General features: G+C 40.9%; 1 protein-coding gene across 3 annotated transcripts in view; it reads left to right on the plus strand.

Annotated features, from left to right (window-relative positions):
- The window catches only part of ITPR2 (inositol 1,4,5-trisphosphate receptor type 2), a 521,140-nt gene that overhangs the window by 448,503 nt on the left and 47,625 nt on the right, over positions 1-25,012 (plus strand). The window contains exons 53-56 of one of the 3 annotated variants that reach the window (XM_057555894.1): positions 3,781-3,911; positions 5,012-5,177; positions 16,063-16,223; positions 19,478-20,277. In XM_057555894.1, coding sequence (XP_057411877.1) covers positions 3,781-3,911; positions 5,012-5,177; positions 16,063-16,223; positions 19,478-19,687 — 668 coding nt within the window. In that variant the 3' untranslated portion in view covers positions 19,688-20,277. Of the gene's footprint in view, positions 1-3,780; positions 3,912-5,011; positions 5,178-16,062; positions 16,224-16,345; positions 17,803-19,477; positions 20,278-25,012 lie in introns of those variants that run through there. The other 2 variants (XM_007194868.3, XM_007194867.3) reach the window with 2 other exon arrangements.

The following is a 25,012-nucleotide window of genomic DNA, read 5'->3' on the forward strand; positions in this document are numbered from 1 at the left end:
TCTTCCTTAATTTTGGATCACAGTTCTCTCCCAGCCCTCGTCCTCTCTAGCCTTTTAAAAGTCTTCTTGTCCGATAAACGTAAAAATCATCTGAGATTCTTTCCTTGTCTTCATCAAAGCCCCGGCATCCAGTTCTTCCTTCCAAATGGTCTGTTTCTGTGGTTTAGTGAGACCATCCTTTCCCAGGTCACCGCTGGCTGGAAGCTTCAGTCTGATACTTCACATTGCCGTCTCCTTCATACCAAGTCCCGCCAGCTCCCCATCTTTCATCCTTTCCATTCTCACAGCCATTACTCTGTTTGAGGCGCATAGCACATCATGCCTGAATTATTGCAACTGCCTCCTAAGTGGTCTTTCTACCTCCAGTTATTCTCTCCTCCTCAATTTACCCACTATATCACCACTAGGCTACTTGTCAGAAATCACTGCTTTGAATATGTCCTTCCCTACCCCCAACTCAAGATGTCCACAATGCTCCATTACCTCCCAACTAACAATCCAAACTCCCTAGAGCTTTTCAGAGAGCTGCCAGTTTATCTCCAGCCATATCTTACACGCCTCTGCATACTGGTATTATTGGCTCTTCATCATATAGCAATTTTTTAAACTCTGGGGCTCTCTGCCCGTGCCATGTGAAATGCCTATCTACTGCTGTCTTAGTCCATTGAATATTCAAGGCAAACTGAGAGTCGGCATTAATTAGAGGGACTCCCCACTCATTATCATTAGTATTAAAAGTTCTCTCTCTATTCTGATCTCTTTGCACCGCTCTTGTGGCTTTTATCGTGTGTTAATTTGTCTTGTTATTTAAGTTCATGTTTTATCTCATACTGCTTTGCCAGCTAGATGCTAAATCACCTTTCTTCTGTTTAAAATTCTCCAGTGACTCCCCATAGCTTTCAGGATAAAGTTTAAACTCTTCAGCTTGGTGTATGATTCTCTCCATAATCTGGCCCCTACCTACTTCTCTTCTTACAGCTCCCGCACTCATCTGCATACCCCAGAGGCCCTGGCATCCCAATCCACCTACCGTTCCCCAGACACTCCAGATGTTTTTTCATGCCTGTTTGCCTTCGCTCATCCCATTTTATGTGCCTGGAATGTCTTCACTGATCTTACTGGCCAACCATGCCCTCTTTCAATATTCAACCCAGGTTCCCCCTCCTTTAGGATGCTGCCCCCAGCACCCCAGCCCATGAGATGCTTATCCATCCTGCCTCCTCAGTACCCATGGTACTGCACTGCCTTTGTTCATCTGCTACCCACATTTCCTAGAGGACCATAAGTTTCCTGGGGGCTGCAGCACTTTCATCTTCCCACTTGTATTTCTAGCACCTAACGCAAGGGCTCTTGATATATTGAAATGAAGCAGGTTTGGAATGGAGAAAGCTGGTTATGTAGGTAGGTCTCCACAAGATGGCATTTATTTAGGTGAATTCATCGTGACTCAGGGCCTGGCTCTCAGCCTGAAGGCCTGGGAACTTGGCTTAACATATTATGAGTAGATCCGTCTCACAAAGGTAAAACCTTATTAACCAAACTCCTAGAGGCTACTGTGTAAAACTGGCATGCCCAAGCACTAGTTATGGAGTGAGTGGACTTGACTATGGCTGGCATTGACCCTGACCTGGGCACTCTCCCCCTGTTTACATGTCACACAGAAAGCCAATTCTCTTTATGTATTTGCAGCCAATCTATTTTATTTCACAATGGCTAATCATGTGAATTGTGTGTGGATTTTACTAGCTCACCTCTTATGAAAGAGCAAACAACCTCACTTCTGAATTATTGGGGAGAGATGGGAGCACTTTCCTGTAGCTTCCATAAACTGATTAATCTGGCACTTAATAAGTCTTTAGTAAACATTGGTGTCACAGGACCAGGTAGTTGCTGATTAAATAAATGAATGCAGATCCTGCCACTAGATAGAAAAGATTGATCGAAAGTCTGACCATGGCAAAGTAGTATATAGACATACTGCACATGACTGCATTGCTGGAAAACCATATTTCTCTTCAAAAATTCCTTTAACTCTCTTACACATTTCTAACGATTTTCTTCGCATTCTTCCTAGCCATCACCACCACCAGGTGTCGGGGACCTAACCAAGCACTTTGCAGACTGAGCTTTCTCACTGTCTTCTCTGCCTTTCTTGCCTCTTCTGCCGTTCTGACTGCTGGCACTGCAAGCTTTACTTCTTCCTCGTTTCTCCTGTCTCCAAAAGCGGCTTTATTTCTTCTACTTTCTAAGTCAGAATGTGCCTTGGTGCTCACCTCTACGGTAAGTGGTCCAGCACAGACTCTGCTGATATCTTTGATGCTGCATTTGATGCCTCGTCCATGTAATGTTAAAGTCAGCTTACAAGAAGAAAATCAACCTTTTCATGACAAAGTACCAGACAGGCTATTTGTAGTGGATCAGGTACACAAATTTATCAATAGAAGAGTTCTTTTTCTTTTTCCTTTGGTGGTGGTTGTTTTTGTTTTTTTTTTTAAATTTTTTATTTATTTATTTTTGGCTGTGTTGGGTCTTCATTTTCTGTGCGAGGGCTTTCTCTAGTTGCGGCGAGCGGGGGCTACTCTTCATCGCGGTGCGCGGGCCTCTCACTATCGTGGCCTCTCTTGTTGTGGAGCGCAGGCTCAGTAGTTGTGGCTCACGGGCCCAGTTGCTCCGCGGCATGTGGGATCTTCCCAGACCACGGCTCGAACCCGTGTCCCCTGCATTGGCAGGCGGATTCTCAACCACTGCGCCACCAGGGAAGCCCCAGTGGTTGTTGTTTTTACATTCACGCCGTGACATGCAGACTGGCTACACCATTCCAAAATTCAGTGCCACTATGGTTCTTTAATCTTGTAACAAGAAAAGTACATTTCTGCTTACTTAATTTAGGAAATCCTGATTCTAGTATCCAATTTGGTGTGAATTTTTTATTATTTTAGATGACTGAGAGATTACTACCATATTTGGTAACTTTATCTTTAAACAAAGTAAGACTAGGAATTTTTCTGTCACATTATATTTTTTTATCCCTCTCCGTTTGTCCCTAAATACTTTCACATAAACACATTCACATAAAATAAATTATTTACATGAAATAAATTGTTTACATAAATGCATCGTGCTTCTTATCTGTAGCTCCATGCTGGTCATTCAGAAAGCTTAGACACTTACTAAAGAAATGAAATAGTATTTGCCCCAATTTGTGAGCCCTTAACTTACTATGGGTATGCCAATCTCTGTACAAAGTGTTTTACATACCTTAAATATAATCCTTAAATAACCCTCTGAAGGGTTTAATCCTTAAACAGACCTCCCCATTTTACAGATGAGGACGTTGAGATTAAGTAACTTGCTCAAGTCCCAGTTCTGGAACAGAGTAGAATTTAAAGCTGGCTTCACCTAGCTTCCTTGTACAAGCTCTTTTCCCCCCCACAATACTTTTGCTTCCTGGGTGAGTTGACTGTCTTTTCAGAAGGTCTTACTGAAATCTCCCCACATCACGACAATGCACAATGAATATTAGCTTTCTTATATTCTGTCCTTTTCATTCTGTCATTTTCCACCGATGGAAGAAAAAATGATTTGGGGATATTATATGTGTGCTTTATGAGTCTGTGTCAGTCATGGGCTTCACGGGCTGCCGCATTGAAAATACGTGTTATATCCCTTCAAAAAACTGTGTCCTGACACAGTTATAAAGAAATAGATCTTTGACAGTACATAAGAGTGTGCTTTAAAAGCACGAGGTTGCTGTACCGTTTGACTTGTTTGTTTTTGTAGCTGCTGAGGAGTATGAAGATGGAATTGAAAGGACGTGTGACACCCTCCTTATGTGCATTGTGACCGTCCTGAACCAGGGCCTCAGGAATGGCGGCGGCGTGGGAGATGTGCTGAGAAGACCCTCAAAAGATGTAAAAGCTGGAGAAAAATGGTTTTTCAAGAAGCACATGATCTTGTTTTAACCTTTCTTAGCAGCATTTACAATATGGTTTTTGTTTTCAGGGTACTGTATGTTATGTTGTTCGCTTTAACAGTATCACGGTGGCCATTGAAACCAATTCGTTGTATACTGGGATTACATAGAAACAGCTGATGTACTAGAAATCTATGTATGTCAGTAGGGTCACGAACTCTGTCCACCTTTGAACTGTATATTGCGACTACAGTCTTTATGGAGGAGTTGATTGTTACATAAATCACAGAAACCAGGCTGCCTTTTGTCTATCAGGTTCCTCAGGCATGAAGATTTACTCTTTGCCTCTGAATAGGAACAGCCTCTATTATTTATCCACGAGGAATATCAAATCTGAACAAATTCTAACAGGATTTCGTATATTCCAATGGCAAGGCTGAAAAATTTCTCATTGGCTACAACGTCTCAAGTGCCACGCTGGGAGCTTGAATAATCTCAGTCCTCCAACAGGCCAGCCAGATCACGTTGTCCATTCATCTCATGTTTCCTCATCTATGAAACATCTAGGCTATCTGATCTCTAATGTGTATTTTAATACCATTTGTCAAGTAGAAATAAGCCTGAGTTGAATGTACTTAACTCTATAAGGCCAAGAACAAAATCGACTCCAGAAATGGACGGATCATTAGATCGTCCTCAAATCTCTAATCTCTGACCTTTGGGACTGGTATTTGTCTACCTTTTGTGCAGCTTCTGGGATAGGGGCCCACTGCACCAAAATGCATTTAGCACAATGACACGTAAAGTGGTTTTTAATACACAGTAAGTCCCTCCCTTGGAGAGGAAAAGTGCAAGTCCTAGGGAATGGAAGGGGTCTGGGAACAGACTGGAAAGTTTTCCTCACAACACTTAAAGAAAACGAAGATAGAAAGTGGGTCTTATTTTTCCAACTTGGAATACTATTCGTATTTAGCAAACAATGATTGAATATATACTTTCTGCTAGACGATATGCTAAATCAACATGCCTCGAAAATGTGTGTATATGTATATATACACAATGGGGTTTTTTTTAATGTTTTAAAATTTTTTATTTCAGGAGCCCTTGTTTGCTGCCCGAGTGGTGTATGACCTTCTTTTTTATTTCATTGTCATCATCATCGTTCTTAACTTGATTTTTGGGGTTATCATTGATACTTTTGCGGATCTCAGAAGTGAAAAACAGAAAAAAGAAGAAATTCTAAAGACAACCTGCTTCATCTGTGGTAAGTGTTCTCAAGATACTAAAATAATAGAGAAAGAAACTGCCCAGTAGAAAGGAGGGACTAGAATGATTTTTGTTTGCCATGCTTTGGGAAAAATTATTTCAAAATGAAAGCTGGACAAGATTCAGATTATATAACAGCGTTGGACTGGGATACTCTGCTTCCAGAAAAAGCAGAAGAATTACATCCCAAAGGTAACTTGTCATTATTTCTGCAATTTGTATGATTCTCTGACTATAGTATGTGTTACAAAATACCAAAAGGTTCCACCAACTGGCAAACAGATTTTTAATCACAATAACATATTGATTAAACAATAGAATGATTTTTACTTTATTTTGCTAGGTTATGAATCCACAGATGATTTTCCCAGCAGCTTGAACTTCTACTCACTGGCAGCGCTTTGTTTTTGATTCTGAATTGTGCTTTCTCTCAGTTTCTGTCACTCTCTTCCCTCCCTCCCTCTCTCTCACACACCCTGTCCTCCTATTCTTGTATTGTTAGCTCTCTCAGGCCCACCCAACCTTCTCTTTGTCCTCATTATTTCCTTTGGCTCTACCCTCTGCTTCATAGACCTTAGCCCTTTCTGGCTTTAGTCGTCTCTGTAGCTGGCTTAGTCGCCCTAGGATCCTTCCCCCTCCTTGAATAATCACCAACTCCTGGTGATACTCACCATCTATTTTTCCATGTCAAGCTGAAGAATCTTTTTGATAAAAGTCACGAAACAAACATAAGGGCCTCACTACGATGTTTATTCTATATAACTTAAACTGGACCTGCAATAAATCCCCTTCCTTCCTTGGTTCACCTTTTATGAACTGTCTCATTTCCCTGAATGGTTCTTCCAAGCCTTTCCAACATCCCTCCAACAGGTGGGAGTATGCCAGATATTAACCTGTGATCATGATCTGTATTCCGAGGAAACAAACACAAATTAGACATGCCCTTTGGGGTGTCCACAATCTGTTGTGGAATACAGACATAATAAATATCAGTGCTATCTAATGCATTAAGGGAAATGATGGAGAAGTTTACGGGTTGTTAACATCTCGTTGGGTTGTGGTAGGGGGCAGCCGAGGAAGAGTCAAGAAAGGTTTCTTAGAAGAAATGGTGATGGAGCTGATGGTAAAAGATGGAAGGGAAGGACTTTCCTGGTAGTCCAGTGGTTAAGACTCCACGCTGCCAATGTAGGGGGCACGGGTTCGATCCCTGGTCGGGGAACTAATATCCTGCATGCCACATGGCGCGGACAAAAAAAAAAAAAAAAAAGGATGGAAGGGAGAGAGCCATATCCAAGTGGACAGAAGCAGAGTGGCCAGCAGAAGGAAAGGCGTGGAGGGGTGAACAGCATGAGTAGAATCTTCATTTCCTGTAAACAGTTCAGTGTTTCTGGTGTATAAGTTTCAGAGCAGGGCAATGCCAGCAAAAGAGATTGGCCAGATCATATGTGGCCTTTTATATTAGAAAGCTTGGACTTCATCCTATGGACTTACAGAGGACGGCGAACAATTAAAGAATTTTAAGTAGAGGATGCAGGGTCTAATTTTTATTTTCGAGCACTGTGGCAGCTATGGGAAGTTGTTCATCAGGGAACAATATTGGAGACAGAGTAACTAGGTAGAAGGTTATTGCCAGAGTCCATAAGAGGTAACAAAACCTTGATCCGGGAGAGGTAGTGGTGGCAGTATTCAGGATTACAGGGCAAAGTTAAGAAATATTGGGGAGATAGAATTTTTAAATCTCAATGGTTTGGTTTGGAATGGATATGAGAGAGCGTGGGTGCCTGGGTGGATGGCAGTACCAACAGTTGAGTTTGAGAATAGAAGAAGAAAAACAATTTTACATAGGCATATACTGAATTTGGCTTTGGAAGTACTGAAACTGAGGTATGTACTGAACAGCCCAGTGGGATACACTCAGCACAGAGGTCAACATGTGGGTCTGAGCCTCAGAGAAGGAGACAGTATTGGGGAATCCTCAGCCCGTATGACATAGAAAAAGCTGGAGTGTTCAGGAAGGCTTCCAAGTGAGAGGAGGAGATGATGGGAGTTCACATGGAAAACATCAGCACTGAAAAGTTGAAAGAGAAAGGCGATCACACACTCACAAAACCTTTCCAGTCTGAATGGCGTGAGGACAACCGGGCACGTGTGGCACGTGGAAGCGAGGGGAGAAAATACCCCTGGGAACAAAAGAATTGATTGTCAACTGTGTCAAAGCAGTAACATGAACTGAAGCAGAGCCTTTGAATTCCTCGTTTAGGAGGTTTTGGAGTTTTTAGAGAGGAGTTTCCAGGAAGGTAAGGGCAGATACCAGATTGCACAGTGCTGGGGAGGGACTTGCTGGAAGGAAATGACACAAAAAGAAGAGTCTTCTCTTTATACGTCTAGATTAGATGGAGGAACACAAGATTGACATGGCGCCAGAAAGATGTTGTGCAATAATTGGGGGATTTGGGGAAGAGAGTTATTATATAGAAGGGTGAGTCCCACAGAGGAAGAAAGATTGTACCTTTGAAGATCTTCCTGTGTCTCATGGTCTTGCCTTTACACTGCTTCCTCGAAGCCTTTTTCTTCACAATCGTAATAACTATTATGTCAGCACGCTACCTCCGAAACATGGGTTCTTTGGAAAAATCTATCGGTAGACTGAGCCTCATTCTAAGACATGATCCTGTCCCCCCTATTATAACAACAAAAAACATGAACGGCAAAAGAAGCGCATCACTTCACCCCTATTTCTGCTCCTCTGAGCTTTCCCTTCAATGTCAAAATTCTCTCTGGCTTTTCACAGTTATCAAAAAGCCTGTAACCTGTAAATTCCTTAAAATATCACAATAACCTTCATCACCAAGTTGAAATGTTTGTCTCAAATCTCATCATGAACTTCCTGCTGACCTTTTCTTCTAGCTCAGATTGCACGTTCTCTGGGTCTATCACAAGGCCCTAGTCCTTCTCCCAACCCCTGGATCAGAGGTTCTGATTTTATCATAGACTCCTTGTCTCTTCCCTCTGCCCTTCTCTTTAACACCACTTTATGTAGATTATTGCCAAATATGCAGCCAGGGCTCCAACCTCTCTCCAGGCTTTTGTTCTTTATTTTCCATGATTGATTGACATTTAAAAAGATATGACTTCCTGGCGGCCAGTTTTACCATGTCTGCAAACCAGTGCACCATGCCTTTCCATCTCCTTCCTCTAACCCGGCAACTTATCTTGTCTTCTGTATTGCAATTAATGATACCCCACTGGGCTGGGAACTTCTCCATCATTTTAAGCATCTCCTTTTTCCTCTTCCAGGTGCACTAGTTACCACGTGGTAATGAATCTGCTTTCACAGTCTCACTTCCTTCCACATATTCCCACAGCCACACCTTGGTTTTTGAGGCTCACCCTGGCTCATACCGCCCAAATGGACTGTTCCGCGCTGCCAGACAGAATTTTCCACTTTGAACTCATTTCCTTACTCAAAAGCCTATCAGTAACATTGTACAGTCTATAACTCTAAAATTCTGATTTTCCTGGCATATAAGGTGCCTCACAATTGGGCCCCTTCTTTTTTGCCTGTCTTTTCATCCACTGTTCTCCCATTTATAGCTCAGGTTCTGGTTCAACTGCATTACTCATCTTTAACTCTCTCTCATGTGTTCTCAGTTATGGTGTTTCTGTTTGGAATGCCCAAACTCCTAAGCTGTTGAACTACTGCCCTGACTCTGAGACCCAGATCTAAAGCCATTGTTCCATGAATTCAGCTTTCTCTGGTCTCACTAACCAGAAGCAAACACATCTGCTCCTAAATTTGTCGATCAGAATTAACTATATAGTACTGTACACATTTTTCAATGTCTCATCTCGTCTGTTGTATACTATGCCTTGCCATATTATAGAAAGTATATGAACTTTACCATCAAGTAGACATGGGTCTACACTGGTTCCACATCCTGGCTATGTGGTCTTGGTCAACTTTCCTTTCACCTTGAAAGTGAGGAATATAATGCCATGTTTTGGGGTTGTGGTGGGTATAAATGAAATCCTGTATATAAAAATTCTTAGCTCAATGCTTAACTGAGAGTAAGCTCTCAATACATGATAACTTCTCATCTTTAGGAGATCCACATCTACATCTTATCCATTTTTATGCTTCCATAGTATATATTAGGGATCATTCATAAATATTTGCTTAATGAATGACTATCTAATTAGCCACCTCCAAATTAACATTGTCTCTATACTTATGTGACATATAACCTATAAAAGGGAGATAAAGCAAGTAAGTCCTAAATTGCTATATACTGCAGACAAAAAACTTAGATGCACTAATTCCAAGTTATCCCAAGTTTTGTCACATGTATGGTATTGTTTCTGTGGCATACACATGTCCACAGGGATATAGGGTGATATATCAGAAGGTATTAGATCAACATGGCCTATTTTTCAGAAGCTTCACGTTTATTAACAAATTTGAGAGACCATTTAGGTGAGTTAACCTGAGAGCAAATTCAAATAGTATTTTTATATTAGAGCAAATACTTTGTAAAGTAGAACAAATTTAGTATGAACATTTAAAATAGAAACTTACTTAAATATTGAAAAGTGTTTTCAAGCTCTTTTAGCTGCTAATCCCTGGGACCTCAGTAACATAAGGGTTCTTTATTCTCTGCCCTCAAAGGGCAGAAACATGTGGGAAGTGTTGTGATAAAGTATATCTAGATATGCATTCATTCCTGGAATCACTTACCACACATAAGATCTAATATATACCATATATATTAGAAGAACTTAATTACAAGAATAATTTAAACATTTGGGATATTTGGGGGTTGTATTAGTAGGCTATCAAATAGTTGTGATTAATCTAGAAATGGTTCTTGGAGGAGTTTGGTGTTAAATTGTGATCCAAAGGGGGATATAGTATCAAATAACAGAGGAGAGATTCTCTGCAGTAGGAGTTGGCCCCAGGAATATTCCGAGGATGCCCATAGTAGCAACAGAAGAGGTGGGTACTGTGACAGGCTGTGAGAGCAAATGGGACTTTCTTAGCCTGGAAGACAGTGAACCAGATGTTTCAGAGTTGGGATTCAGAAAACAGTTGCTAGTGGTCCAGAAGGCAGTCATGATGAGGTGATGATGAGCACATGACAGAGCTGAAGCAGTAAGCATGGAAACAAATTGACTCTGTTGTCCACATTAACTATTAATTTTGAATTACTAGAGGTGAAAAATCCAGTGAAAAGGAGATGTCGACAGACCAGGTGTGACAAAATAACAAAATGGAGAAAGGATTTGATGATAGGTCAGAACTCCTATCATAGGAGGGTCAGGTTCCTAGAATTAAAGATCTTTCTAGATGATTTAATAGGAAATAAAGGCTAAATTGTGAGGTGGGGCATCTATGTTCTTCTCTTGGTAATTAGTCCCTTCTCTATACTTTGCACATTATTTTATTATCTTTATTGTCTATACTTATGCATGAATCATTCATTCACCTATTTGTTCAACCGTTACTTACTGAGCATCTACTAAGTGCTAGGGTATTGCAGTGAACAAAAACAGACAAAAAACACTTCCATCATGGAACTTATTTTCCAGCATACATAGAATGTCAAATGATGACTATGGGGAAAAATAAAGCAGAGAAGAGGAATGTGGATGCCTGGCTAGTGGGTGGGTATGTTCCCTTACCTTAGTCATACTGGGTGGGAAACACAACATAAGTGTAGTCTTAACATTTTTCCTAAAAAGTTTGTATTGAGCACACAGAGCTCCTCTTACCTTTCCTTTCTTTCTCCCTTGGTTGTTTCATCTGATGCTCTGGCTTTCATTGTTCATTTTATGTCATTTATCCTTGGACTAGTAGAGTTATGTCTTGAATGCTCTGTTTGGAATTTCCAGCTTCCTACCTAACATCCCAACATTGGTTGTTCTGTAGGCATCTTAAACTCAACACATCCAAAATCAAATACATCCTCCCTTTAAAATCTCTTCCTTCTATTTTTTTTCCTCTTGATTTAGTGATATTACCTTAAACTTGGTCATTCAAGTCAGAATATCGAGTCGTCCTTGCTTCCTCCTAAATTGGTACCTCTAATCGGACATCAAGCCCTCTTCAGTTTCTACTCCAGAGTCCTCTTCAATCTTTATTATTCATACATTCAATTATTCTGTGAACTTTAGTTGAATGCCTACTGTTTTCCAGCTACTATGCCAGGTGCTGGTAAAACAAGAATAAATCAGACAAAGTAGTAGAGCCTAAGATAGAAACAGACAAATTTTCATAGCAAAGACACAGAGAGGATCAACCAAGGGAGTCAGAGCTGTGGCAGTGGTTGAGTTGGCTCTTGGAGAAGGAATTCCTGTAAAGTGGGAAAGAGACTGGATGGGGGCATAGAGTTTTCAGAGGAGTTGGTGTGTTTGGAGAATGGTGAGAAAGAGTGACTACAAGACATGTGCACAGAGTAGATAGTCAGTGCATGAGTCTGAGGGCGACTTCAAGTTCACTGGTGGACAGGGACTTCATTAACAGAGGGGAAGAAGAAGGGCTAAAGAAACAAATCTTTGATGAGTTGAGTTTGAGATGCCCATAAGTTATCCAGGAGGCAGCAGGAAATAGAATCTAAAGTTGAGAAGAAGGGTCAGTACTGGGGATAAAGGTCGAGAACTCATCAGCGTGATGATGGTTGAAACCAAGGGAATGGATGATCAAGCTTAGAGAGCAAGACCCAGTGAAGATGAAAGACAACCAGTTTCCCTCCCTTATAGCCCTCCTCCCCTGTCCTAGCCCCCCGGACTCCTACCCTTAGCCTCTTCTCCCACAGTCTTCCTCTAAATCCTGGCACAGGGAGTTACTTAAAGCACAGCTCCCAGTATGCTAGGCTCACTCAAAAATCTTCAGCATAAAGCACAGACTCCTTAGCTTTGTGTTTAATACTTTTCATGGTTTGTGCCAAATGTACCATTTCATCTTCATTTCCGAGTGTTCCCTCCTGGCCACACCAGAGGAATTGACAGTCCCCCAAACAGGGCATTTGCTCTCATCTCTAGCTTTGCTGTGCTATTTCCTCAGCCCAGAGGCAAAAGAACATGGCTTTGGAGTCAGGAATATTTTTATTTAAATACTGGCTGACTTTTCCGCTAAATAGAGGTGTTAACTTGAGCAATTAATTGAAACCCTCTGAATCTCTTTCCTCACATGCTAAAAGGTCAGATCGGATTATTGTAATTATTATAGTATATTTGGACATCTTTATAGTTGTCAGCATAAATAGGTGCTCAATAAAAATTAAGTACCTTTTCTTACCGTTCATCTCTTCTCCACTTGCCGTGATCATGTTTCATAGGCCAGACATTTAAAGTTTTATGCCTCTTTGAAACTTTTTAAAATGTACCTGGTCAGAACTCATTTTGTCCTCCTTTATGTTTCCTTGGCAGATTATATCACTTCAGAATATAAAACAAGTTGTCTGTTTCCTCTCCCATATTATAGGTTAATTGATGGTAGACATTATCTTTATAGTCCTATGTACCTTGCAACAGGTAGGGAATTGTTTGAATTGAATTCTAGGAGAAAGCTACTTTAAAATTTTCTCCGTTTTTTTGGTAATAACTCTGTTGAGGTACAATTCACCTACTGTATGATTCACCCACTTAAAGTGTATAATTCAATGGGTTTAGTATATTCAGAGTTGTCCATCCATCATCACAATCAATTTTAGAACATTTTAGAACATTTTCATTGCCCTCAAAAGAAACCTCATACCCTTTAGCCATCACTGCTCCCTTCCTTCCCACCAAACCTTCCATTCCTCCTCAGCCCTAGGCAACCATTGATCTACTTTCTGTTGCTATAGATTTGCCTATCCTGGACATTTCATGTAAATGGAATCATATAATATGTGGTCTTCTGTGACTTGCTTCTTTCACTTGGTATGTTTTCAAGGTTCATGTTATAGCATGTATCAATACTTCCTTTCTTTTTATTGCAGAAAAATATCCACTGTATGGATATACCATATTTTGTTTATCTTTTTATCAGTTGATGAACATTTGGGTTGTTTCTACTTTTTGGCTATTATGAATAATGCTGGATATTCATGTACATGCTTTCGTGTGGACATATGTTTTTCTTTCGTGTATATACCTAGCAGTGGAATTGCTGGTACACGTGGTAACTCTATGTTCAACCTTTTGCGGAACTGCCAAGCTATTTTGTAAAGTTGCACTATCTTACATTTCCATCAGTAGTGTAGGAGGGTTCCAAGTTATCCATGTCGTCATCAACATTGCTATTATCTGTTTTTGATTATAGCCATCCTAGTGGAACAATATTTTATGAGTGACATATTCTTTTTTTTCTTAAAGCAATGAGAATTTATTGAAACAATACGTGAGCAATTTAAGATAAGAGGTGCAGTAAGCAAAGAGCCGTCATGGAGAGCCAGATGCTATTCATGAAACTAAAGCAAGACCCTCAGCCCCACCATACACTATTACCCAACAACTTTTTTCTCAGCTTCCCCTTTCTCTCTGTCTAGAATGGCTTCCCTATTCTAATTGCCTCTCTCTACTTGCTGCTCTACCTCCTGCTTTCTGCCAGTTCACAGCTTCTACTGCCTCATTGCTTTCTGCTTATATCCTACTCTTTCTGCACCTCTTCAATTCTGTTATAGTCTTAGTGACATATTCTTAATTCATTCAATTAATATTTTATTCAGTGCAGACTATGTAGCAGGCAATATTCTAAGCTACTGGGACCATTGGTGAAGAAAAGAGACACATATATCTGCCCATGGATGTGCAATAAATAATCAACATAATAAGCTCATATCTAATTTCCTGGATAAAATGATATTCCGTTTTTCTGTGCCAATTAGCAGGCTGGATTTTTCTTGCACAATCATTTTTACCTCTGTAATTGAGACTTGTGGTCCAGTTTAATAGAACACCTTTGATATGGCTATATTCAGTCTGTTAAGAGGTGATAAGCACTCTAGGAAAAGGAAGGGGACAAGGAAAGAGTGATCAAAAGTATCGGCAAAACGGAAGAGACAGGCTATAGGATTAAATAAAGTGATCAAGTTAAGCCACATTGAGAAGGTGAGATTTGAGAAAAACTGGAAGGTAAGTGAGTTAGTCAAAGAGATACCGTAGAGAAGAGGGTTATGGGCAGAGGAAACAGCCAGTTCAAAGGCCCTGAGGCAGGGGTCTGGGTGCGAGGAACAGCAGGGAAGCCATTGTGGCTGGATGAGAGTTAGCAAGGGAGAAGATAGCGGGAGACAAAGTTAGAGAGGCTGGAGGGCCACATCACTTAGGGCTTAGCAAAAAGATATTGCATGGGATGTAGTTAAACTCAACAATTATTCAATGTTTTTCCAAACTTTGAACTTAACTGGGCATCCTGTATTTTCCCCGGCAACCCTACTTGTAGGGCATTGTAAGAACGTTGACCTTTATTCTGAGGAGGTAAGGAACCACTGCAGGGTTTGGCACAGAGGAGGGACACCATCCTACTCGGGTTTTTAAAGGATCACTCTGGCTGCTGTGTTGAAAATAGGCCACAGAGAATAAAGGTGGAAACAAGGGGTCTGGAGATTATTTGGGTAATCCAGATGAGACATGATAATGGCTCAGACCAGAGTGGTAACCATGGAGGTGGTGAGAAGCAATCAGATTCTGGGTATATGTTGAAGGTAGAGCCAAAAGAATTTCAACATGAATTGGATGTGGCATGTGTGAGAGAGAGAGAGAGGATTCGAGGGTGACTCCTAGACTTTTGGCTTGAAAACTGGAAGAACGGAGTTGTCATGGAATGAAAAGAGAACATGGGTGGAGCAGCTTTGGGGGAGAGGATTGGATTTTATTTGAAGCATGCTGAGCTGTTGATAGGTCAAGTAAGATGAGGCATAGCCATCAGCCAGCCAAATTTTATGGTATTTCCCGTAAAAATATCCAATAATATAATTTAAAGGGCCACGCCTTCACTGGGGACAGGTTTTTTACTTATTGTACTTTGCATCTTATTGTTTAAAGGGTCTTCTTCATGCCTAAATGGCCAAATAACCTTTTTTTTAAAAAAAAAAAAAATATGTTTAGGAAAAGAGTAGCCAGGTTTGGAATTCAATTTCCAGATTTCTCCTCCAGTATCTGAACTGCAAAACCAGACTGAATCCCGACATCCCATTTTACTTGGCAGTATAATTCATTTTTCCATAGATGTTTTTCTTCATCTCCATTCATTTCCTTTCATCTACCCTTCAACCTTTGAGAGAAAAGAATCTTACTACCCAGTAAGATTACTCCTCAGTGTTCTTCCAGAGGCTAAAAATATGCCCTGGAAATTGAGCAGACCTTCCCCTCCCCAAAATGCCTGGAACACAGTAGTCTAAGGGGTGGAATGAGCCTGTGAGTCCTTATTGCTCTCGGAGCCCAGATCTCTGTGGACATTCGTTTGCCCTTCACTGATTACAAGTCGTTTTGAAGAGATGACTGTTAGCTGCCTTTTCTCTTTTTACCCAAGTTTCTGGTTAAAATGACATTTTCTTTCTGCCCTGATTAGCAAGCATGCTTTTTCTTGCACAATCATTTTGACTTCTTTTTCTTAGACTTGTGGTCCAGTTTAATTTGACAATTTTGATACAGCTATATTTAAAATTGTCTGCAAATTTTACATCTATAATACGACTGCATTTCTAAGGATCCACAGGAAAGAAATTAAAAACTCTGACTTTTTTCCTGGAGGTCTTATATACTACGTTGTTCTTAATCATAACATTTTAAATTGTCATGCTCTTTCAGAAAGCGTTTTTTCACAATAATTATTATGTTTTGTTTTTATGCCAAGAAGTGAGTGCTGATTAAATTACACACATTGTGTCTCCTGTGATTTGCAGGACTCGAGAGGGACAAGTTTGATAATAAAACAGTTTCTTTTGAGGAGCACATCAAGTCAGAACACAATATGTGGCATTATTTGTACTTCCTAGTCCTGGTGAAGGTGAAAGACCCAACTGAATACACCGGACCTGAAAGTTACGTGGCTCAAATGATTGTGGTGAGTGAGAAGAGGGTTTGCATCTGTGACTATGTTGCATTTTGCCTGATTTCACCTTCCCTACCCTACCTTTCTCCCAGAACATAAAGTTTCTAGCAATCATTTTGTTAACTTTTCAATAGGACTGGCAGTCATTGAAGAACCCTATCCTGGCTAAATCATTGGTTCCTAGTGGACTTCTTGGTTATACAAACCAAATCTAAGCCTCAGGTGTGCAGATGGTATTTCCTGGAGAATTCTCTGTGCAGTGAATTCAGTCCTGTCTGTCATCCTCTGACCTCATGCCTCCTGTCATCACTGATGTCTCAATTCCCCAAATCTGGGACTTTGCCATTGGCAAAAGGAGATTCATACTTTAGGAAATTCCTTGAATTTCAGAAATTAAGGATTTAAGCAATTAAATGTGTGTTTGGGGAGAGGATAATGTTCAATCCCAATGGGAGAGCACTGGCTTTTTGTCAGCACACATTTTGGATAGATTGACTGGTGGTGGTGATGGATTTGCACTGATCCTGCTGCAGTTGCTTGTAACTCCTCCTTAAGATGAGTAGCATTGCACAGAGGGCATGGTTGTCCATGATTTGAACTTTCTTCTGCTTCATAGAAGATTAAAACTAACAGGCTGAAAGAGAAGTCAAAGTTACAACTTTCTTGTACCCATGATACACAATTAGGGAGTGAGTATCATTGAATCTGATATAAATTCTTGTGTATAAACATAGCCATATATTGGATATTTTCTCAAAAATCATCCTCCAAAATTGTGTTAATAACTATTTGAGAATGAGACCTTAGAAGAGTCGTGACCCTCTTTGATGCTCAGTCCCAAGGATAACATTTAGTAAACACCAAAGTGTCAGAAGAGCCAGGTAACAGTGGGTCTTATGTCTTCCCCTCTGCGAACTTATCACCCACTTAGGAAGACATAAACTACAATATAGGGAAAAACCAAAGAACATTTTCAGAGGCTAACATCTCACTAAGTACAGGTTAATATTGCAGTAGTTTACCTTACCTGACAATATTTATGTGTCACAGGAGAGCTACATGTAAATTGAATTTTTATAATTCAGCATTTTCCATCCTATCTTATTGACGTGCATTCTACCATAAGTTATTTTCTCTCCATTCTTCATGTGACAGTGGGCAGAACCTAACATTGTTTCTTTTTCTCCACAAATCCTTTTCTGCCCTCTCTCCCTTCTACATTAGGAAAAAAGGTAATCATTTTGAGGTTATGCACTCACAGTCATCATTTATACAGTCTTGATCTCAAGATGCTCGGAGACTGTGTGAAACATTTTGTTTCTTCTTGCTAGGGGAGAATCATGTACAACATTGCATTTAAAATGTGACCTCACACTGCTAGATTTTACCAAAGTTTGACTAAATTGAATTAATATGTATTTGGCAGGCATCCATTATGTCCCTTGGAATAAAAGATTGCAGGGAATACGCTGAAGAGTCTGAAATGTCCCTTCTGTGCCAAGGGATTTAGAGCTTACTAAGAAGAGGAGGGGGGCAATAAACCCAAAGTAGAACAAGCTAAGTTCCCCAGGAGTGGAACAGATGGAAGTCTGGGAAGGCTTAAAGATGTAAAGTGACATCCAACTGGAAGGTGGTGGAGGGGAATTGTGTGTGTGTGTGTGTGTGTGTGTGTGTGTGTGTGTGTGTGTGTGTGTGTGTGTCTGTGTGTGCATTACATGAGACAGGGTAGAGTTTGTGCAGATGGGGAGTGTCTGCTGGATTAAGAGTGAGTTCCTGTAAGAAGGAGCAGCCTGAACAAAGGCATAGAAATGGGACATTCAGACACTCAGGGGGTAGTTAGTTGCCCAGTGTCACTGGTACACAGTTTACTTGTCAGGAAGTTCTGAGAGATATGACCCAAAAAGTAGATTAGACTTTTGAGCAAGAAGTGTAGGTATTTGGACATTATTTTCTCTCAGCAGTGGGAAGCCACCGAAGATTTTACCTGAGGGAAGAATGTGGCCTGGGGAACAGTGCTCAGGAAGTGGTGTGTCGGCTGGTTCGGAGAAGGGAAAGATGAAGTCAGAGGTGGTACTTGGCAGTTGGTGAGGTTAGGAGGTGGGTGTGGAGGAGCAGGGGAAGGGAAGGACTGCGAGATGAGACAGAGGCTCCCGACACCGTGAGCCAGGTCATTGGGAGAAAGGTGGTGAACGGTTTCAGAAAGTCTCTGTTAGGAGGAGAAACCAGTCAGAGAAGAAGACTTGTGGATTTTGAAATGAGACCGAAGTCCGAATCATGGGAGGGCCGGTGTAGTGACAACAGCATGGGCCTTACAGCCAGAAAGATCTGAACTCCAACACTGGCTCTAGCACGTATCTGCTGTGTGGTCTTGATGTCTTGGGTGAGTCTTCAAACCTCCCTGAGACTCTGCCGCCTCACCTAAAAGGCAGAAAGTTGGTGTGAGATCAGTGAGATGACATGTAAAAAGTGTCCAGCTTGGGACTTCCCTGGTGGTCCAGGGGTAAAGAATCCACCTTCCAATGCAGGGGACGAGGGTTCGATCCCTGGTCGGGGAGCTAAGATCCCACATGCCGTGGGACATATAAGCCCGTGCACCAAAACTACTGAGCTCGTGCGCCTCAACGAGAGAGCCTGCGTGCCGCAACGAAAGATCCCGCATGCCTCAACAAAGATCCCGTGTGCCTCAGCTAAGATCCCGTATGCTGCAACTAAGACCCGACGCAGCCAAAAAAATAAAGAAAATAAAATAAATAAATATTTTTTTTAAAAAAGTGTCCAGCTCATAAAAGATACTCAGTAATTGACAGTTTTCAGTGGGATCATCCATATGGAATGACAGTTGAAGCTGTCAGGTTAGCAAGAGGTGGGAGAAGGGAGAAATGCAGAGAGAGGAGAAGAGAAAGCCAGAGACAGTACCTGGGGGAATCTCCCATTTAGGAAAAAAGAGAAAGACAAGTAAAATAAGTAGAAAAGAAGACACTGAAAAGGGTAGAAGAAGAACCAGGCAATGGAGTGTGTTAGAAGCCAAGAGATGAGAATTTCCGTGTCAGAGTTCACAGCATCAATTGCTGCACAGAGGAGACAGGCCCAAGCCTTTGGATTTTGTGATAAGGAAATCACCAGGTGACTTTCACTGTGAGAGAAGACTGCTGCGAAAATGTTGACCCATCTTTAGCTTTCACATTAAGACCCGCATTTTGCCGGGCTCTTGTGCTTGAATTTTTAAGACATACTGATCCGTGTGTCTATCCATCCTCTCCTGTCAGAACTCTCTCCAGAACCAGGACAGGAGGGAGGAGAGCCCACAAGCTTATTCCAACATGAACTGTCTCATTCTCATCCAAGCAGTGCACACCCAAGAGAACAGGCACTGGTCCTGGATTTTAATGGGCAGGAGAAGGAGGAGTGATATTAAGCTTTGGAAGGATGGAAACAAAAAGTCACTTGCCGGTAAGAGTGTTCATTTACTGAAATAGCCTTTTTGGAAAACTTCTAAAAATCTGTAGTTGATGAACCCAATTTGGAAAATCTGTTACTCCAAGCTCCTTGGAGATTATGGCCTCCTAATCTTGATCCTCCTAGAGAGAGAAGATTTTAGAGCACATGGCAAGTTGAAGCATGTCTGCAGCTCAATTCAGAGACTACATTTTCTCTCCCTCCAGGTCAAAGGTAACTACTCTTAACAGTTTGGTAGGAAAACTTCCATTTTCCTACCACTTTAATTTTTGGTCCTTAAAAATAGGTGCATTTACCAAGTTGATTTAAGTGCTTGTTTATCAATAGAGCTTTAGAAGAAGTTTTTAATTCTTCATAATTGATGTAGCTTTTACCCTCAAGGATTTATGCAAAATAAAATAAGGAAGTTCCTCATATTTGTTCACAAAACAACTCATCTGAATTCTACACACTTTAAGCCTGGTTTGTACCTAGAGGCCCTTAGAAAATGTTTCCTGTCTTCTGGTGAAATGAGAAAAACAAGAATATAACAAGTTTGTGGATGTTTCTCCCTCTGTATATTTTTTCGCCTCCAATACTTCAACTTTATTCTTTACTACCAGGTCCCATAAGGAATATTTATACTAATGTGCATTAAAACATACATTATAAATAAATTAATATATTGCTTCTAGGGGTTAGAATCTCAGGAAATACATTTGTGCCTCTACATCCCTCTAGTGACAGGATCAAGACTCTGAAATATTAACAGAAGCTTAAAACTTCCTCACCCCTGCCTTCAAACCCTACGCCAAGCTGTTGGACTATCCACTGTCTGAGTCTTTGAATTAACACAAAACCTCTTCTGGGATATTGTTAGGGGAGATGTGAATAGATCAAGGTATTTTGGGAATGTATTTTCTTCTGGCAAACAAACTCTCATTTTTGATGAGAGAATTGATATTTTGAGCTAGTGTTTATTGGGGACAGAAAGTAAGAGACAGAAAAGAAAGGATCATGCAGAAAAGTAAAAGTAATGAAAGAGAATCCAATAAACTAGGAGGAAAGGGCCTAAGAGGATAAGTCCTGCAGCCTGTGCTAGTAATGGCCTGTGAGCATCACTAAGCCTTTTGCCTCTCCCATTACTCATAGGATGATATTGAAGAGGAACAAACAAAATAGAGATCATTAGAAAAAATGCCCAAGGCTTTTAGAGGTTTCGCTAACATTTTGGAGACATTTTCATTTGTTCGTTTGCTGATGTATGTTAAGGACCTTTGGGAATATTTAGTACTTAATTTGACAAACAGTGGGATCGAAACCAGAGGTACCTGGAAGGACAGGTACCATGCGTGTTCAGAGAACTGCCCACGTGTTCTGGTGCACTGGGCTGCGACCCAGACCCTGGCTGACCATGCCCCATGACCATTGCTTTGTGGGGACCAGTTTCTCATTTTAGCACATGGCACTTTTAAGCTCTTCTACTTATTTGACTCTTGACTAAAAATTCTTTGTGGACATCATAGTGATGTCAGCTGGGACAATTTAACTCATGTTTTTTGTTTTTTGGGGTTTTTTTTGTTTTTAAAATTTTTATTAGAGCATAGTTGATTTACAATGTTGTGTTAGTTTCTGCTGTACAGCAAAGTGAATCAGTTATACATATACATATATTCACTCTTTTTTAGATTCTTTTCCCATATAGGCCATTATAGAGTATTGAGTAGAGTTCCCTGTGCTATACAGTAGGTCCTTATTAGTTATCTATTTTATATATAGTAGTGTGTTTGTGTCAATCCCAATCTCCCAATTTATCCCTCCCCTCCCCTTCCGCCCTGGTAAGCATAAGTTTGTTTTCTAAGTCTGTGAGTCTGTTTCTGTTTTGTAAGTTCATTTGTATCATTTTTTTAGATTCCACGTATAAGTGATATCATATGATATTTGTCTTTGTCTGACTTACTTCACTTAGTATGATAATCTCTAGGTCCATCCATGTTGCTGCAAATGGCATTATTTCATTCTTTTTATGACTGAATAATATTCCATTTTGTGTGTGTGTGTACATACACACACACACACACACACACACACACACACATACCACATCTTTATCCATTCATCTGTCGGTGGGCATTTAGGTTGCTTCCGTGTCCTGGCTATTGTAAATAGTGCTGCTATGAACATGGGGGTGCATGTATCTTTTCAAATTATAGTTTTCTCTGGATATATGCCCAGGAGTGGGATTGCTAGATCATATGGTAGTTCTATTTTTTAGTTTTTTAAGGAATCTCCATACTGTTCTCCATAATGTTGTACCAATTAACTCATGTTTTTGTTAACATAATAATTGTCGTGACCCAAAAAATAATTGTAAGTTCTTGAAGGCCACAACCAGGAATAGAGTAGCTTTTGTTCTGTGTAAGACCAGGGCAGATGATAGCTATAATATATATTAAAAGCAATTCGATAGACACTGAGTGCCTCTTATATGCTAGCAGCTGTGCTGTGGGTTTGATACGTAAGGATAAATAAGAAGTAATCTCTTCCCTCAGGAAGCTCAAAACCTTTATTGAATGAGTAAATAAAATAATGAGTGAATTAACAAATGAACGGTTTATTCTTAGCCCTCTGGTAGTTGGACATAATTTACGGAAAGATACACCAAAATAGCTGCAGGAGTTGAGAACATGAACTTCTCATTAGGCAAATGTCATCTTTCCCCTCTTTTAAAATCGGAAGATAAAGACACAGCAGGAACGTTATGCCACCTGAACCAAGTATAATGAATGCAATATTAAAAATTGGATGGCTGATTTGAGAGACAGGCAATTTAATCCCTCTGTCATCTCTCTCACTATTTCTGAAGCCCGACCCATCCCATACATGCACAAATCCTCAGGAGTGCCCCTGAAGCTGCTGTCCTAGCAGAGGGGCAGGCATGCACATTGGTGGGTTGTTCAGCATAATTCACCCTTCAGAATGAATTCTTCCTTGCATAATCTATTAAGGCCTCAGAAAGAGAGGGATTGTCCTTTTAATGAGATAGAAAAGAAATGTAGTCACCCAGAAGGAAGGAAAAGAGCTAAGAATTTTCCAGATGTTGTTTTCTGTGTCTGGAACTCAAAATCAATCTTGTTTAGTTAAACCGTATTTTTGAGGCGTAACTGTTGGAGGGGGGATATATTTGGGCTCATGAAAGACATCTAAGATTTATATGTACCCCTCCTGCATTAGCACCGTTTGCCAACTTAATTTCTGTATTATTGTCATGTGTCATAATTATGAAATTATATGTTCTGATCCTATTATTTCCAATTTACGCTAATTGTGTAATTAGATCAATTGCTAATTGATCTAATTAAGCCAATTATGTAACTGCTCAATCTTTAAAACCTATTTTAAAGACGTTAGAACAGGGGCTTCCCTGGTGGCGCAGTGGTTGAGAATCCGCCTGCCAATGCAGGGGACATGGGTTCGAGCCCTGGTCTGGGAAGATCCCACATGCTGCGGAGCAACTAGGCCCGTGAACCACAACTACTGAGCCTGCGCGTCTGGAGCCTGTGCTCCGCAACAAGAGAGGCCGCGATAGAGGCCCGTGCACCGCGATGAAGAGTGGCCCCCACTTGCCACAACTAGAGAAAGCCCTTGCATAGAAACGAAGACCCAACACAGCCATAAATAAATAAATAAATAAAATTAAAAATTAAAAAAGACGTTAGAACATAATAAGACACTTTTAAAATGCTTACATTTCAAGGCAAGCTGGGGGCGGGAGGTTGTAGCTTCAGAATGCACAATTAAGAAGGAAATGTCTACATTCAAGGAGATGCCACCTCTACTGTCCACATTTTAAATCCAGACATGTGTCTTCAATTTAAGAGGGATCTTTTTCAGTTCCATCTCTGTATTTCATTTTTGTTGTGGGACCTATCCTCTACCTTATCCTAATTTCCTATTTAGTATTCGTACTATAATCCATGAGTTACCACATATTTGTGCACGTTAACGTCTTTCTAATTCCCTTCTTATTTTGAAAATAGAGATAAAAATGGTGAATATTTAACAGTGTGGCTGTACACAGAGTCTTCATCTCAAAGACTGTCCTCAGCGCCGGAAGTGAGGGTGGAAGGATTTGGGCCAAATTGTTTTAAATGAGATTCGGATGGAAGTGGGATGGGGAATAAGGTCGAGGGCAGGCACTTGAGGCGTGGGCTCTCGGAGGTCATTGACTGCTTCCTGAACTGATCAGAAACCGAATCTGCTGGTGTGCAGGTAATAGTCCTCAAAGTTCAAGAAGCTAAAGTGGCTCTTGTTAGTTTTTCTGATCAGTGTCTAAGGAGAAGCTCAGTGTCAAGGAAGGAACCTGGGCATCAGATTCTGCAGTTTGACTTCCTAGGTAGGATTCCCATTTACAAGATCAATGACTTAATTCCCTCTGTACTTCACGTTACCCATCAATGAAGAAAGTGTAATCAGCCAGTCAGCACTCAGAATAGAATAAGATGACTTGTCTGGAACCTGGAGGCCTCCTGCTGTGCCAGACCCTGTCCCATTAGCTGCCAGATCATGGGGAGAAGGGGGAGGTAGGGATCCCAGGGAAAGAACCTGGGCAGAGAAGGCTGCAGGGTCATGGGGGCAGGGAGCGGGATTTGGAGGTCTTGGGACAGCAGGTAATTTGGCAACTGGGAAATACTGCAACAGTTTTAGCAACTAGTATAGCCGTATCTATGCAAACCAGCTGACTATTGACCCTGTATATAACAAGACTTTCCTTGCAGAGTTGCTACCAGGATTAAATCAAATCATGCATACTAACAGTACTATGACTGATGGGACTTCCCTGGCGGTCCAGTGGTTAAGACTTCGCCTTCCAATGCAGGGGATGCAGGTTTGATCCCTGGTCGGGGAGCTAAGATCCCACATGGCCTCTAGGCCAAAAAAACAAAACATAAAACAGAAACAATATTGTCACAAATTCAATAAAGACTTTAAAAAAATGGTCCACATCAAAAAAATCTTTAAAAAAAAAAACAACAGTACTACGACTAATATAAATTGGCATTCGATGAGCGCTGTTTGCTGGATGCTATGCAGTTTGACATGCGTGATCTCTTTAAAGGCCTTGTATCAACCCCGGGAGGCAGTCTGATGTGATTATCCCCATTCTACACATGAGGAAACTGAGGCTTAGGGAGGACACAGCCAGCAGAAGGGGACGCTGTGTCGGTTACGTGCAGGTCACGTGCAAGTAGCCAGCGCGCGTGCTGTTGTTCTACGATGATGCTGTTAGTCGTGTAAAGCTAGCAGCAGTGCTTCCTGTGAGGGCGGGTGCCCAGCACAAACCTCGTGCTCTACAGAAGAGGGAC

The sequence above is a fragment of the Balaenoptera acutorostrata genome, chromosome 11 (assembly GCF_949987535.1).
Source record: "Balaenoptera acutorostrata chromosome 11, mBalAcu1.1, whole genome shotgun sequence".
Classification (NCBI taxonomy): Eukaryota; Metazoa; Chordata; class Mammalia; order Artiodactyla; family Balaenopteridae; genus Balaenoptera; species Balaenoptera acutorostrata.